This window comes from Electrona antarctica, assembly GCF_951216825.1.
Source record: "Electrona antarctica genome assembly, chromosome: 18".
Taxonomy (NCBI): Eukaryota; Metazoa; Chordata; class Actinopteri; order Myctophiformes; family Myctophidae; genus Electrona; species Electrona antarctica.
This window is the reverse complement of record NC_136799.1, coordinates 46,240,935-46,254,510: the sequence shown is the minus strand read 5'-3', so window position 1 is coordinate 46,254,510 and position 13,576 is coordinate 46,240,935. Positions and strand designations below refer to the sequence as shown.

The following is a 13,576-nucleotide window of genomic DNA, read 5'->3' as shown; positions in this document are numbered from 1 at the left end:
CTTACCGTTTACTTAGCTGTTAGCGCGGCAGAAAGAATGCCTCGTGTCTCCTAATCCAGGGCGCTCTCCGTGGTTTTGATCTGATGGATACACTAAGCGCTTCATTTCTGACTTCAATATACCTCTCATTCAAAATATGAGCGCTTTGGAGCTTCTAGCGATATAATAGAATCGAGACCAAGGTAAGCACCCCAGAGCTTCTATTTTGAAGGAATCCCAGCGCTGACTGTGTTAAAGGTACAATGACAGTAGCATTTAAAGTCTTTGTCATGGTCCTTCCCAAAGAAAGTGTATTAAAAAGGATTTAACAGAAAGATCCACTCCAGCATGTCATGCCAGGTGTTTTTTTTCTCTCTGGTTCTAAAGCTTCTTCAGATGCCTTATTTATGGTAAATGGTAAATGGTGCATTTATATAGCGCCTTTATCCAAGGCGCTTTACATAGATTGTGCATTACATTCACCCATTCACACACACATTCATACACCGATTGCAGCGGAAGCCATGCAAGGTACCCTCCAGCACATGGGGAGCAATTTGGGGTTCAGTGTCTTGCCCAAAGACACTTCGACATGTAGACAGGAGGAGCCGGGATTCGAACCGCCGACCCATGGATCATTGGACTACCTGCTCTACCTCCTGCTCTACCTCCTGAGCCACAGCCGCCCTTTTTCTAGCCAGCAGATGGCACTATGCCCGTCGATAGTCGCCTCTGCGCAGCGATTTGTGGACCTTTGCTCGACTGTCCACAGGCAGATCAGATCAGTATTTTAACCCATTTAGACCTGACATCGAAATAAAAAAAAAGTCTTCTGAAATAATATATATTCAAAGATGTGTGCCGCATTTTCACGATTTTTCAAAAATAGCAGACCTGGTGGCGCGCTATGAGCTTGTAGATCTGCTATTTTTCAATAGCTAAAGTATAACATAATGCTTAGTTAAAACACCAAAAGGGGTTCCCGCCCAGAATGCGAGAAATGATTCTACAAATTAATGTCCTGACAGTTTTCTGAAAAACCTATGTTTCTATGTCAGTGGTGCCCAACCTTTTTCATGTCAAAGGACCCCCAGAATTATATGTAATTGGCCGCCGACCCCCATCTGAAAACATGTTGTTCCAGGGACCACCCAGAAGCAAAGATTTGAGTTAAAAACGTTCGCTGTGAAAGAATATATGGACTTTTCAAAAATAGCAGACCTACAAGCTCGTAGCGCGGCACTCGGTGCCACGCTACGAGCTTGTAGGTCTGCTATTTTTCAATAGCTAAAGTACAACATGATGCTTAGAACACCAAAAAGGGTGTTTATTTTACCCGTGCGTAGGTCCTTGTAGATAAACAGGGTGTTTATTTTACCCGTGCGTAGGTCCTTGTAGATAAACAGGGTGTTTATTTTACCCGTGCGTAGGTCCTTGTAGATAAACAGGGTGTTTATTTTACCCGTGCGTAGGTCCTTGTAGATAAACAGGGTGTTTATTTTACCCGTGCGTAGGTCCTTGTAGATAAACAGGGTGTTTATTTTACCCGTGCGTAGGTCCTTGTAGATAAACAGGGTGTTTATTTTACCCGTGCGTAGGTCCTTGTAGATAAACAGGGTGTTTATTTTACCCGTGCGTAGGTCCTTGTAGATAAACAGGGTGTTTATTTTACCCGTGCGTAGGTCCTTGCTGAAAGAACGATGTTCTGACTGCGGAACTTCTTGAAGAACTGTGCGTCGTATCGCTCCTCTGCAACGTGAGCTCCTCCAAGTATCTCCTACACGCACACAAACATACACACACACGCATACATCACGTGTGCACGCGCGCGCACACACACACACACACACACACACACAAACACACACACACGGAGATGACAAAGAGGGTAAGTTTGGTGATAGAGGGGTGTGTTTACAGTGTGTGTGTGTGTGTCCGATGGATAGCCTTTAGCTGGGTGGCATGTGGGCCGGAGCAGCACGCTTGGGTAGGAATGATAAAAAAAAGCCTGAAGGTGGTTGCACACCGGCCGCGTTTTTTCGGAAAATCGATGGAGAAACGCCGCTAAAAATCCGAATTCGCATCCGATTTGCGCCCGGTGTGTGGAGACCTTAATGTCACATTCATAGACATCCACAGAACATGGATTAGGGCCAAAACAATCTGACGAGGGACGTGGTTTCCATGGCAAATCCATGGCAATGTCCAGAGAGAGAGAGAGAGAGAGAGAGAGAGAGAGAGAGACAGACAAATATCAGGACAATGGCGTTTAGGTATGGTTGGAATACGTTTCCTCTCGATGATAAACACCGTTAGCGGTCAACATATAATTGTTTTATTGTGGATGGTAGATGGACAGATCGATATGGACATCATTAGCTCTCTCTGGTCCCATTAGACAGTTTTTGGTTTAGACTAGTCATTTGGTTAGACCAGTCATTAGTCCTACAACTACAACCTATCTCAAACCCTAACCTCCCACGGGCAGCACACCTAAACCTAACCTTAACCCATGTCTAACCAATGACTAGTCTAAACTAAGTATGCACCACCATTTTTAAGATATCAAATGGACTTGCACCTCCACCACTGAAACAGTTCATAGGTCGAAGGGACAGATAGGCATGTAACGATATATCGTATATCGCGGTATATCAAAATGATATCCCGACGATATGTATCGATTTATTTAAAAAAAATATATATATATATAAAAAAATATATATATATATATAATATACACACACACACCGTATATATTTTTTTAGGGGGGGCTAGTGTGTGATATGAAATGTGACCTGTAATCATATTCCATCAGCATCATATTCACATGCTTTTGGAGAGAAATGAGACAGACTCCATTCAGTCACTTTCAGTAGTACAGGCCTGCAGAGGGGAGCTGTATGTGTCCGACTGTGCCCAGGTGATGGTCGTTAATTGATGTTCTTTAATACATCAAGGAAGGCATTTATGTTCGCAATGTAGTTAAATAAAAATTGTGAAAAAAGCTTGGGGGGGGGGAAGATAAATCATTAAAAAAATTATTTTTTTTGGTCATTTGTCTGGAAAATAATTGTGTTGAAAATATCGTGAAAAATCGTATCGTGAACCTCATATCGTGATACGTATTGTATCGTGAGTTGAGTGTATCGTTACATGCCTAGTGACAGAGCAACAAGGGGACTGTGAAGTGCCAAACAGACGTAGTGTGTTTGGTAAAACAGTCTTCTCTGTTAGAGCCTCCCATCACTGGAACAGTCTCCCCACAGAAGTAAGAGAGACCTCCAACTATCTGACCTTCAAATTCAACCTGAAGAGGTGGCTAAAAACGAATACAATCTGTAACCATGAGTAATTATCAGCTCCATGTATCACTTATTTGTCATTTCTCAATTCACTCTGCGGTTGTTTTGTCCCCTGCGCAATGTTTTATTGTTCTCGTATTGCATTGTATTGCACTGCATTTGTTTTTGTATGTCTAGTTTTACTACCATTTTTTAAGAGCCTGCTCAGGGACTACAGATGTAAATTATAGTAAGTAGCCTTGCAGAGCCATGAGGCCCACAGGGCAGGAGCCTATCTCCTGTTTCTGTAGCGTGAGGCAGCTTGATGTACAAGTACACCCCCTGGACATGACGCTAGTATGTTGCAGGGACTTACCCCCAATCCAACCCTTGATGCCGAGTGTCCCATTTTTAGAGTCTTTGGTATGACCCGGCCGGGGATCGAACCCCCAACCTCCCAGTCTCAGGGCGGACACTCTAACCACAAGGCCACTGAGCTGGTTGTAAGATCATGCAGATGTAAATGAGCTTATGGCTGACTCTGGCACATTTACATGGATGTGAAAACTGACATGTTGATTAATGAGCATTGTCCCCGTCAAATAAATAAATAGTAGTAGTACCTCATATGTGGCCAGTCGGTCTAGGTAGGAGAGCAGCTTCAGACGACTCCGACACAACTCCTTCTGCTCCAGAGTCAACCTGCAAGTGAGCACGCACACCCACACCACACCACACCACACAGATGTTTGACACACACTATGTCCAGCTTATAGTGTGTGTCCACAAACTTGCGTGCGTCCTACAAAAAACATTAAATTCCCATTGACAATGAATGGAGAATGTTACGTCAGTGTACATTTTGTGTCATAGTCAAATTATGTCAAATTGTACGTCATAGTGTAAAGGCAAACATTGAAGACAAAGGTGAGGGCGGAAATTGTGACTGGCCGGAACGAGATGATGTATGACGATAAGAGCGGCCCCTCACTTCACACAGGTGTGATTGTATTGTATCCTACACCATAGAAAGGTAGATGGCTCACCCGCGCTCTGGCCAATGGAGAGCGACGTTGCTACGTGGCTTACCTCGGGGCAGCATAACATCGTGTCTATGGGGCATGTATGTACTTTTAAATAACCACAACTTGCTCAATTTTCAACCGATTTTCAAACAGTTTGGTTTGTTATAAACGTCGGAGACGTCCGCATACATATATGCTTTTATACGACGTTCATATAAAAAAAACAAAATTAAGCAGATAAGCGTCCTGAATCATAGCCACGTTGACAACGTTTGTAATAAACCAACCCGTTTGTAAATCCGTCAAGATTTGAGCGAGTTATGACTGTTTTTGTTTGAGCTGCCATAGAACATATACTGTACTGTAGCCCCGAAGCAAGATGGCCGCCGGGTGGACTACGTCAGAGACTCCGCCCTTGAGCCACCTAGCCTTTATATATATCTATGTCCTACACGTGCTCAGTACCTGCTGAAGGTGACCTTGGCCAGCAGCTCTCGTCTCTTGTTGTTCTCCACTTCCTTTTTCCTCTCCAGCTCTTGGTCAGGTGACAGGAAGTCCTCGTAGGGAACGTCATCCAGGTCCACGTCCCCGGGCATGATGAACCTGGACCGCGCACGCACGCACGCACACGAACACGCGCACACACATTTTACAGTATAGACATTTAGCAGACGCTCCCTTGCAGAACTACTTGCCTAAATCATAATGCATAGACATCCACTGAACAAGTGCCCTTCAAGGTGTGCATGCAGGGCTGAAGTCACATGGTGTTGGAAGGAACGTGTATTAACTAGGGCCGGGACTTTAACGCGTTAATTGAGATTAATTAACTACAGAAAAATTAACGCGTTAAAAAAATTAACGCATTTAATCGCACCTTTTTTTCCACCGCGGAACGTTTCTCACTGGGTGCGTTTCTAGTAGTACTGAATAGGCTGCGGCACGCGAGCAGCAGCAGCAGTTGTTGTTGTTCACTCTACAGTCTACACTACAGGCTACAGCTCCGTCAGAAAGCCCAAAGTCCAAACCCAAATGAATCGAATGAAGAAGCCGCTTATATCGCTCCATGGATGGGACATTTAGATGTAAAAGCTATCGGATGGACGCGTGGATAGCGGCATGGCTGTGTGCAATGAGGGAAAGGATCCATTTATGACCAACGTTAGCTTCTATGCTAGGCTTGCTAGCTGCTTCAGTTTAACATGTCTCACAGACCACCGGAGACGCGCGGTGATTTCACCACAGCACGAAGCTGTAATCGATGCGAAACATACTGAAGTAGCAAGCGTGGGTCAGCCCCAACCTCATGTGAAATGTTTCCCCCATAATAAAGTTGTTTTTATTTGTTCTCATGCCCCGCCATGTAAAGCACATTTGAGTATTCATATACACACTGAAGACACTATATAGGCACTTGCTGCTCTTGTTTATCTGTTGGGATAAAAAAGTTGTATTGCTTAACCCTTAGAAGAGCAAAGACGCCAATTGGCGTCTTCATCAGAATTCCGTAAATGAGCAATGACGCCAATTGGCGTCTTTCTCTTTTTTGATTAATCTAAACATATTAATATGCTCCGAAGCGCTGTTTAAATTCCTGAGCTTATATTCCAACTACATTACCCAGAAAACCCGTGTCACGTGACACACGTGTACGTGTTGCCATTGGAAGCTGGTCCCACCCCCTGTAAACAGTGGGGGCAGAGGGAGTCTTCATAGTTTTCATTGTTTTGCCTGTTTGCCGTCTCGCCCGAGCGATTTTCTAGCAGAAAAAGTTGAAAGCAGTACTATTTATTTGAGCGAGTTTTGTGGTAGTAGTATTGATCCATACGCGTCCCAGTCGCCTTCTCCAGGCGGAGTGGCCCTGGTCCAGTGCTTACAGCGAGACTCGCTGCTCCCTCCCTCCTTTTTTCATTGTCTCCCCATCGTCGTCCGATGAGCTATACCGGGAAACCATTGAAGAAGACGATCAACCCGGAATGTTTTGAGGTAATCTTATTGTAGAAAATGCCCTTCTATAGTGATCAGAAATCATAAGATGATCGCTACAAATAGATGCTTGGATAATTACTACTACTAGTCAGATCATGACGCCAGAATGACTCACCACGATGGCCCCCAGCCATTAGCCAGCACCGAAGGTGCTGGCTAATGGTGTTGGTCGGTGCATTGGTGCTGGCTAAGGGCTGGAGGGGGGGGTTGGTGTCGATCGGTTGGTTGGTGCAGTACAAATGTATCGTAGCAGGCATGCACGCATGGCAGTACAAGTATTTTATATTGTAGCGTGCCTTATAGGCGATCTGATCTTTAGAGTAATGTTCGCTCCTTTTATTTACTGTCTACAAAGACGGAGAACAAACATGCATCGTTTACTGAAGCAACGCGTGGTTATGATGACGTTGCTACAAGGATCGGAGGGGGGGCGGGGAGTGAAGCTAACAGTAGCGTATTATATAAGATCTGTATGACGTTTCATTGACGTCTGAGCTTGCATGATAATTGCATTCATTGTATATTGTATACAATCATGATTGTACATTGTTTAGTGTGTCTCCGTGTGATGATGATGATGACGATGATGTCAGATAGCCTACGTCCCCCCCCCCCCCCCCAACTGGCTATTGGCCGGGCTGACTACAGCTAAATGTTTATTTTTATATATTTAGAACTGGCATCGGAGGAGGAGGATGATGATGATGATGATGATGATGAAGACGAAGAGTCAAGACTGCGATGGAGTTCTCCGACACTGAACCGGATGCATTCATTCATTTCAGTTGTTGTTTTTTTTTAAATTTAGCCTACACACACACACACCGTCAAGAACAACTGGAATGCAGTGGTTTGGGGACACTGGGGAGTTTGGGGACAACTGTTTTGTATGTAGGCCTATTTATTTTCTGTAATATTTATTATAATTGTATTATGTTAGTAGTCATAAAAAATAAAAGACAAGCTTTTACAATGAGTTAGACCTGTCATGGCTATTTTGTTCACTAGTCTGAGGTTTATGGTTTGACTAAGCGAGTTTCAACTGTGATTTACTCTGTAACGGTAGATGGTAAGAACCCAATTTTTTTGTTATAATACAGTATACATTCAAGTCTATATTTTGATACATATCATGGGCACAAAGTCATATCAAAACAATGTCCTTGGATGAGTTTTTTATCAAAACTGTTTCTTCACAACAGGTTTTTGAGATACATGCATGAATAGACACGGTACTGGTAAGACTATGTAAACATGGTATATATCAAAATGTGCGTTAGAATGTCTAATTTTACCCCAAAAAAGAATTGAGTTTATATGATGTTCCATTTCAGAGCTAGGGGGACTTTTAGCTGGATAGGTCAGATTGATCATGACTGACCATGCTATTTATAGATGGCAAAATATCTACAGTGGTACATGTGAGAAACTTTTTATTTTATTTTAATTGAACTAGACAACTCACCCTTTAAAATGAGATATTGCATGGCTATGTACGCCCAGCAGAAAAAAAGTTATTTAGAAAATAAAACTTCAACCGGTCATAACTTTTTTTGTTGTCCTAGAAACACTACCCAGTGTAAATGCAGGCTCTTTTAAATGGCTTCCAACACCACAACTAAACATTTTATCAACTCAGTTCATTTTTTTCCTGGAAGCAGACAAGCCAAGCTTTCTCTGAAGGTCTTTCGTTGTCACACATTCACAACAGAGAATTTTCAATAAATCATTCAAAAACGCCATTCTGCCATAGAGAAGTCTAAAAACTATATAGAAATCCATGAAACTCTCAAAGAGTTAAAGGGGAATACCACTCATTTTCAACATTTTTCTATGTTGTTGTGTGCACTGGAAATAATAAAGTCACCCCATTATGTGTTGCCTATAGAACTGGAGGTCTGAAAAAAACAGTAACATTATGAAGTACATCTCAGTGACATCACAAAAATGTACTTCATAATGTTACTGTTTTTTTTCAGACCTCCAGTTCTAGGCAACACAGAATGGGGGGGGGGGACTTTCTTATTATATCCACACAACAACTCTAAGGTATATTAATGACAGTAAAATGTTGAAAATGAGTGGAATCCCGTAGTCACTATTCACTGGGATACCAAAAAACATTTGAAAAAAAAAGGTTTCTCACTGTTCTCGGGTTGAATATTGATATGCGATTAAAATGCGATTAATCGAGATTAATTAACTACAAAGCCTCTGATTAATTAGATTAATTTTTTTAATCGAGTCCCAGCTCTAGTATTAACCCATTTTGGGCGGGAACCCCTTTTGGTGTTAGCATTATGTCATGCTTTAGCTATTGAAAAATAGCAGATCTACAAGCTCGTCGAAAAATCGAAGAACGACTGACATAGAAACATAGCTTTTTCAGAAAACTGTCAGGATGTAGAAGACATTTTTTAGAATCTGATCTCAGGTCAAAATGGGTTAACACACTCGCCGCCATCCGGTGGCTGAATTCTTACTCGAGAACGGCCACGGGTTCATTTCAACTAGGAAGTGTAAAATCGCCACGTCACGTGTCCCGTGAATGTTTGTAAGCGGCGGTCATAGCGTTTATAGGAATGAGCCGCACATCAAGCTTGTTTTTTTATTTAAAAAAACGCAGCCTGGAAGAAGAATCCGAGATATTAGCATATAAAAAATAGTTACCCAAATCAATCAAATCAAGACACAGGTGTGTGTGTGTGTGTGTGTGTGTGTGTGTGTGTGTGTGTGTGTGTGTGTGTGTGTGCGCGCGCACGCGTCCACGCCCACCTGCCCCCGTCCTCTCCGTTGCCGATGGCGATGAGCGCGTCCAGGTCCGTCCCCTTCAGGCCGTACTCCAACAGCTCCTTGGCTGCGTCCACGTTCTCCGGAACGCGCTCCACGCACTCATGGAGCACCCACGAACGCTTCCTGATTTTACTCTGAAAGGAGGAAGAGGAGGGATTTAGCACTAAGAGTATACAGTATATTAACACATTTAGGCCTGACCTCAAAATTAAAAAAAAAATCTTCTAAATCCTCCAGTTTTCTGAAATAAATATTTTCAAAAATAGCAGACCTACAAGCTCGTAGCGCGCCACTCGGTGGCGCGCTATGAGCTTGTAGATCTGCTATTTTTCAATAGCTGAATTATAACAATGTTTAAAACACCAAAAGGGGTTAAAACTAAGACTAAATATACTGACAATTCCGTCAACTAGACTAAAATGTTAGGAAGGGACTAGTAAGTGGACAAGAGATTAAGTACAAGTCATTTTACACTTGGTTGCATGCTGAAAATAGCAGATCTACGAGCTCACAACGTGTCGCAGCGCGACACGTTGTGGGCTCGTAGAACGGCTATTTTCAGCAAGTGTAAAAACAGTCATTACGACGGCATCAATGCCCGCCAGAACACATTTTGTTCGACTACAACTAGACTAACACGAAAACATTCCGGGTGACTGAAATTAAACTTGGAATGAAACTAGTTTTAGTCACATTTTAAAGACTATGACTAAATAGTATTAGTAGTACCAGATAGTCCTGTGTGGAGGCCACAGACACCATGCTCTTCCTCCATGGTCTCTGGTAGACCAGGTCAATATAAATAATATTTATTATTATACAGTACCAGATAGTCCTGTATGGAGGCCACAGACACCGTGCTCTTCCTCCACTGTCTCTGGTAGACCAGGTCAGAGTCCAGACTGTAGGCCTGAGCCAGAGACAGAGCCTCGCCGTACTCCTCATTATCGATCTGGGAAAAACACATTCAAGCATTTGATTATATCGCGCACACACAGTAGGAAAGGCAACGCATCCTCATCATCAATCTGGAACACATGTTTAAAGCCGGACTGCCATTACTTTTTTGGGTCATTTTATTTTGTAGTTTCAGACTCTGAAACGGAAGCCCGTACGTTACTGAACCAATCAGAGTTCGCCGCATCCCTTCAGGCTATGGGACGTTACTAGCCGTGATGCACTCGGGTGCAGTCTGTTTGTTTACAAGGGAGAGAAAGACTCGGCACAGCTCGGCTTGTTTGCTGCTACGTGGCTTATTTCTAATCTATGATGTTTTCAGATACATATTTTATAGTGTGTGATTAAGTTTCAAATGAGTATTACACTGTCTGGATGTCATCTTGAATGAAAATGAGGGAAAAAAAGTATTTCTGTAATCTGTAAACAAAATCAGCTGTGTTTGGAAGGATATGGGAATCGAACAGGTGAATTCCATTTTGTTCAAAGGAAGTAATTCAAATTGGCTTTTTTTTTTGATGGGACATAAAAAATTGGGGAACCACCAACTGGAAGGCCTCAAGGCCCCCACCAGGTCGCCCCTGGCCCGCCCTCCCTCCCTCCCTCCCCTTACCTTCCTCTGGTAGAGCTCTTCCGGCGTGGTGGAGCGCAGGCTGACCAGGCGGTAGCTCTTGACGAGGGTGCGCGGGCGCTTGCGCGGCGGGGCGAAGCGCTCCATCTCCGTGGCGTAGTAGAGGCCCTGCTTGACGTAGCCCAGGTAGCGAGCCCTGGCCGACGTCTCGTCGTCAGAGTCCGACGACTCGTCGCCGCCGCTGCCCGCCTCCTCGTTGTCCTCCGCGCCGTCCGCGCGGCCTCGCTTGTGAGCCACGCCCACCTCGCACTGCAAAAGAAAGTTGAATGACGTGACCCCCGTGGCACTGTACTTATATCAGAGGTAGGTTTGTTTTTAAGGAGACTGTGTACAAAGATTTGTCTAATCTGTGTCCAAACACCACAAACACTGCTCTTATGAAATTAGTAGTAGGGTAAGGCCACTTTTGTTTGGGTTGTGTAGTTACTAGGCATGTAACGATTCACTCAACTCACGATACGATTCGTATCACGATATGAGGTTCACAACAAAAAAAATCACGATATTTTAAACAATTTTCTTTTAACGCTTTGTGTGCCCACACAACACTTAAAAAAACCCAGGGTGCCCACGTTTTACATTCATTTTTTTGACATATTTTTTTATAAAAAACAAAAAAAACAAACACACGGGACGTTTCCCAGGACGTCTGTGGACGTCTTAATTCATCTTCCCGCCCGAGCTTTTTTCACTTTTCTTTATTTAACTACATTGCAAAAGAAGTAGCATTACTTTTGACAGTGCAGAAACATAATTGCCTTCCTTGATGAGCATCAACGGCCATCACCTGGGCACAGTCACAGACACACACAGCTCCCCTCTACAGTGTTCTACTACTGAAAGTGACTAATTTCTCTCCAAAAGCACTTTAATATGAAGGAATATGACTAAAGCTCACATTTCACATCACACACCATAATTCACTAGCCCTCCTATTTTTTTTTTCTTTTTTTTTAAATAATTTTTTTTATTGCAATAAATCAATTCATATTGTCGGGATTAATATCGATATATATCGATATACGATATATCGTTACATGCCTAGTAGTTACCTTGCCATGATGTAACTCTAAATGTGGACAAAAAAAAATGTTTAGAAAGTGTTTAGAAATTGATAATTCAAAATATGTCAGTCTTTTAGTACATAAACAAAGTTGATTCAGACAATATAGAGCATCACCAAAACTCATGCCGTTTTACTTTTTCATAAAAATGTTAACTTCCTGTTGATTTTACTATTTGAAGATCTGGATCCGGATCCAGTCCGGGTTTTCGTCCTAATAAAAATGGCAAAATCGACCGAAAGTTATCATTTTTTTATAAAAAAATAAAATAAAACGGCGTGAGTTTTGGTGATGCTCTATAGATGAATTCAGAAACGGGTCTCATGGTCATGCAGCTACATGGGTTGTGTTTATAAACACGCCCCCGGGCAAGTTAAGTTTACTGAGGTTAAGGTTAGGTTTAGGTATAGTTTTCTTGAGGTTAAGGTTAGGTTTAGGTATAGTTTTACTGAGGTTAACCCATTTTGGGCGGGAACCCCTTTTGGTGTAAGCACTATGTTATGCTTTAGCTATTGAAAAATAGCAGATCTACAAGCTCATAGCGCGCCACCGAGTGGCGCGCTACGAGCTTGTAGGTCTGCTATTTTTGAAAAATCAAAGGACTGACACAGAAACATAGCTTTTTCAGAAAACTGTCAGGATTTAGAAGACATTTATAGAATCGTTCCCAGGTCAAAATGCGTTAAGGTTAGGTTCAGGCTGTCAATCACAGCGACTGGCCAATCACAGCGCGTCGACTGCACAACCCGTGTAGGCTTTGGTATGTCGCGTCTGAGACAGACGCTTCCCCGTTTTTACTACCCCGTTTCGCACCAGTGAGGGGAGGGAGGGGCTAGCCCACACCGGGGCCGGCGCAGTCAGCACACACAGAAGTCAAGGCAGACGGCCGTGGAACGCAGTCAGTCAGCGCACACAGAAGTCAAGGCAGACGGCCGTGGAACGCAGTCAGTCAGCGCACACAGAAGTCAAGGCAGACGGCCGTGGAACGCAGTCAGCGCACACAGAAGTCAAGGCAGACGGCCGTGGAACGCAGTCAGCGCACACAGAAGTCAAGGCAGACGGCCGTGGAACGCAGTCAGCGCACACAGAAGTCAAGGCAGACGGCCGTGGAACGTGAAGAACAACTAAACGGAGCTGTGCTTATGACTGAAACAACACAAATAAAAACGTTGCCGAAAACATAAGCAGGGCTTAAAGCCAAAAATAAATGTTTTTTTGCAAATCTGCACTGATCTCATTAAATGACCCCTATGAAATCCTCAGGACTGAAATCCGTCCCCAGGACTGAGAACTTTAAGCCCTGCATAAGCCCAACACGAGAAAGATTCAGTCACAATGTCCAGTTTGCTAATTAATTCACAACGGTCAATACAAATAATACAGCCTTTCCATAGGAGTATCTTTTTTATATTTGTTCCAAGAAGAATACAGGCAGTAGCATATTAAGTGATGCAATAACTAAAACATAGTGGCTACAGGCTGTTATGGGAAATGTACACCAACTCATTTACCTCAGAGAATGTTTTCATTCTGGATAAAACCATACTATGGTCTAATCTCATGGAATAAATGGATGATCAAATGTAGGAGTTTTGACGATAACTAACTGTAACTAGGGCCGCCGGCTTGCCCCCCCCAAAGGGTGTACATAATTTGTATTCCTGCTCTTTCTTTCACTTAAGCATCAACATTGGATCCTATAGAGGGTATGCGCATGCATAAAGTGAATGGCAGATCGAGTGTCAAAGTGATTGTAATGTTGTTAAAAGTAATTTAATGCAATCAAATAGGATTTTTCTGTTTGGATGTATGAGCTGTCAAGGCCAGAATGAAGCAATAAGCCACTCGCCAGGT

The 13,576-nt window shown here is 43.1% G+C and overlaps 1 protein-coding gene across 2 annotated transcripts in view; it reads right to left on the bottom strand.

Moving 5' to 3' along the window:
- Positions 1-13,576, bottom strand: part of nbas (NBAS subunit of NRZ tethering complex) — a 118,829-nt gene that overhangs the window by 68,005 nt on the left and 37,248 nt on the right. For both annotated transcript variants that reach the window (XR_013792341.1, XM_079529003.1), the window contains exons 15-20: positions 10,641-10,907; positions 9,897-10,022; positions 9,053-9,204; positions 4,754-4,891; positions 3,887-3,965; positions 1,652-1,756 (exon numbers count right to left, since the gene is read on the bottom strand). Coding sequence is in view for 1 of the 2 variants with exons in the window: in XM_079529003.1 (XP_079385129.1) it covers positions 1,652-1,756; positions 3,887-3,965; positions 4,754-4,891; positions 9,053-9,204; positions 9,897-10,022; positions 10,641-10,907 (867 nt within the window). In the remaining variant the exon portion in view is untranslated. The remainder of the gene's footprint in view (positions 1-1,651; positions 1,757-3,886; positions 3,966-4,753; positions 4,892-9,052; positions 9,205-9,896; positions 10,023-10,640; positions 10,908-13,576) is intronic.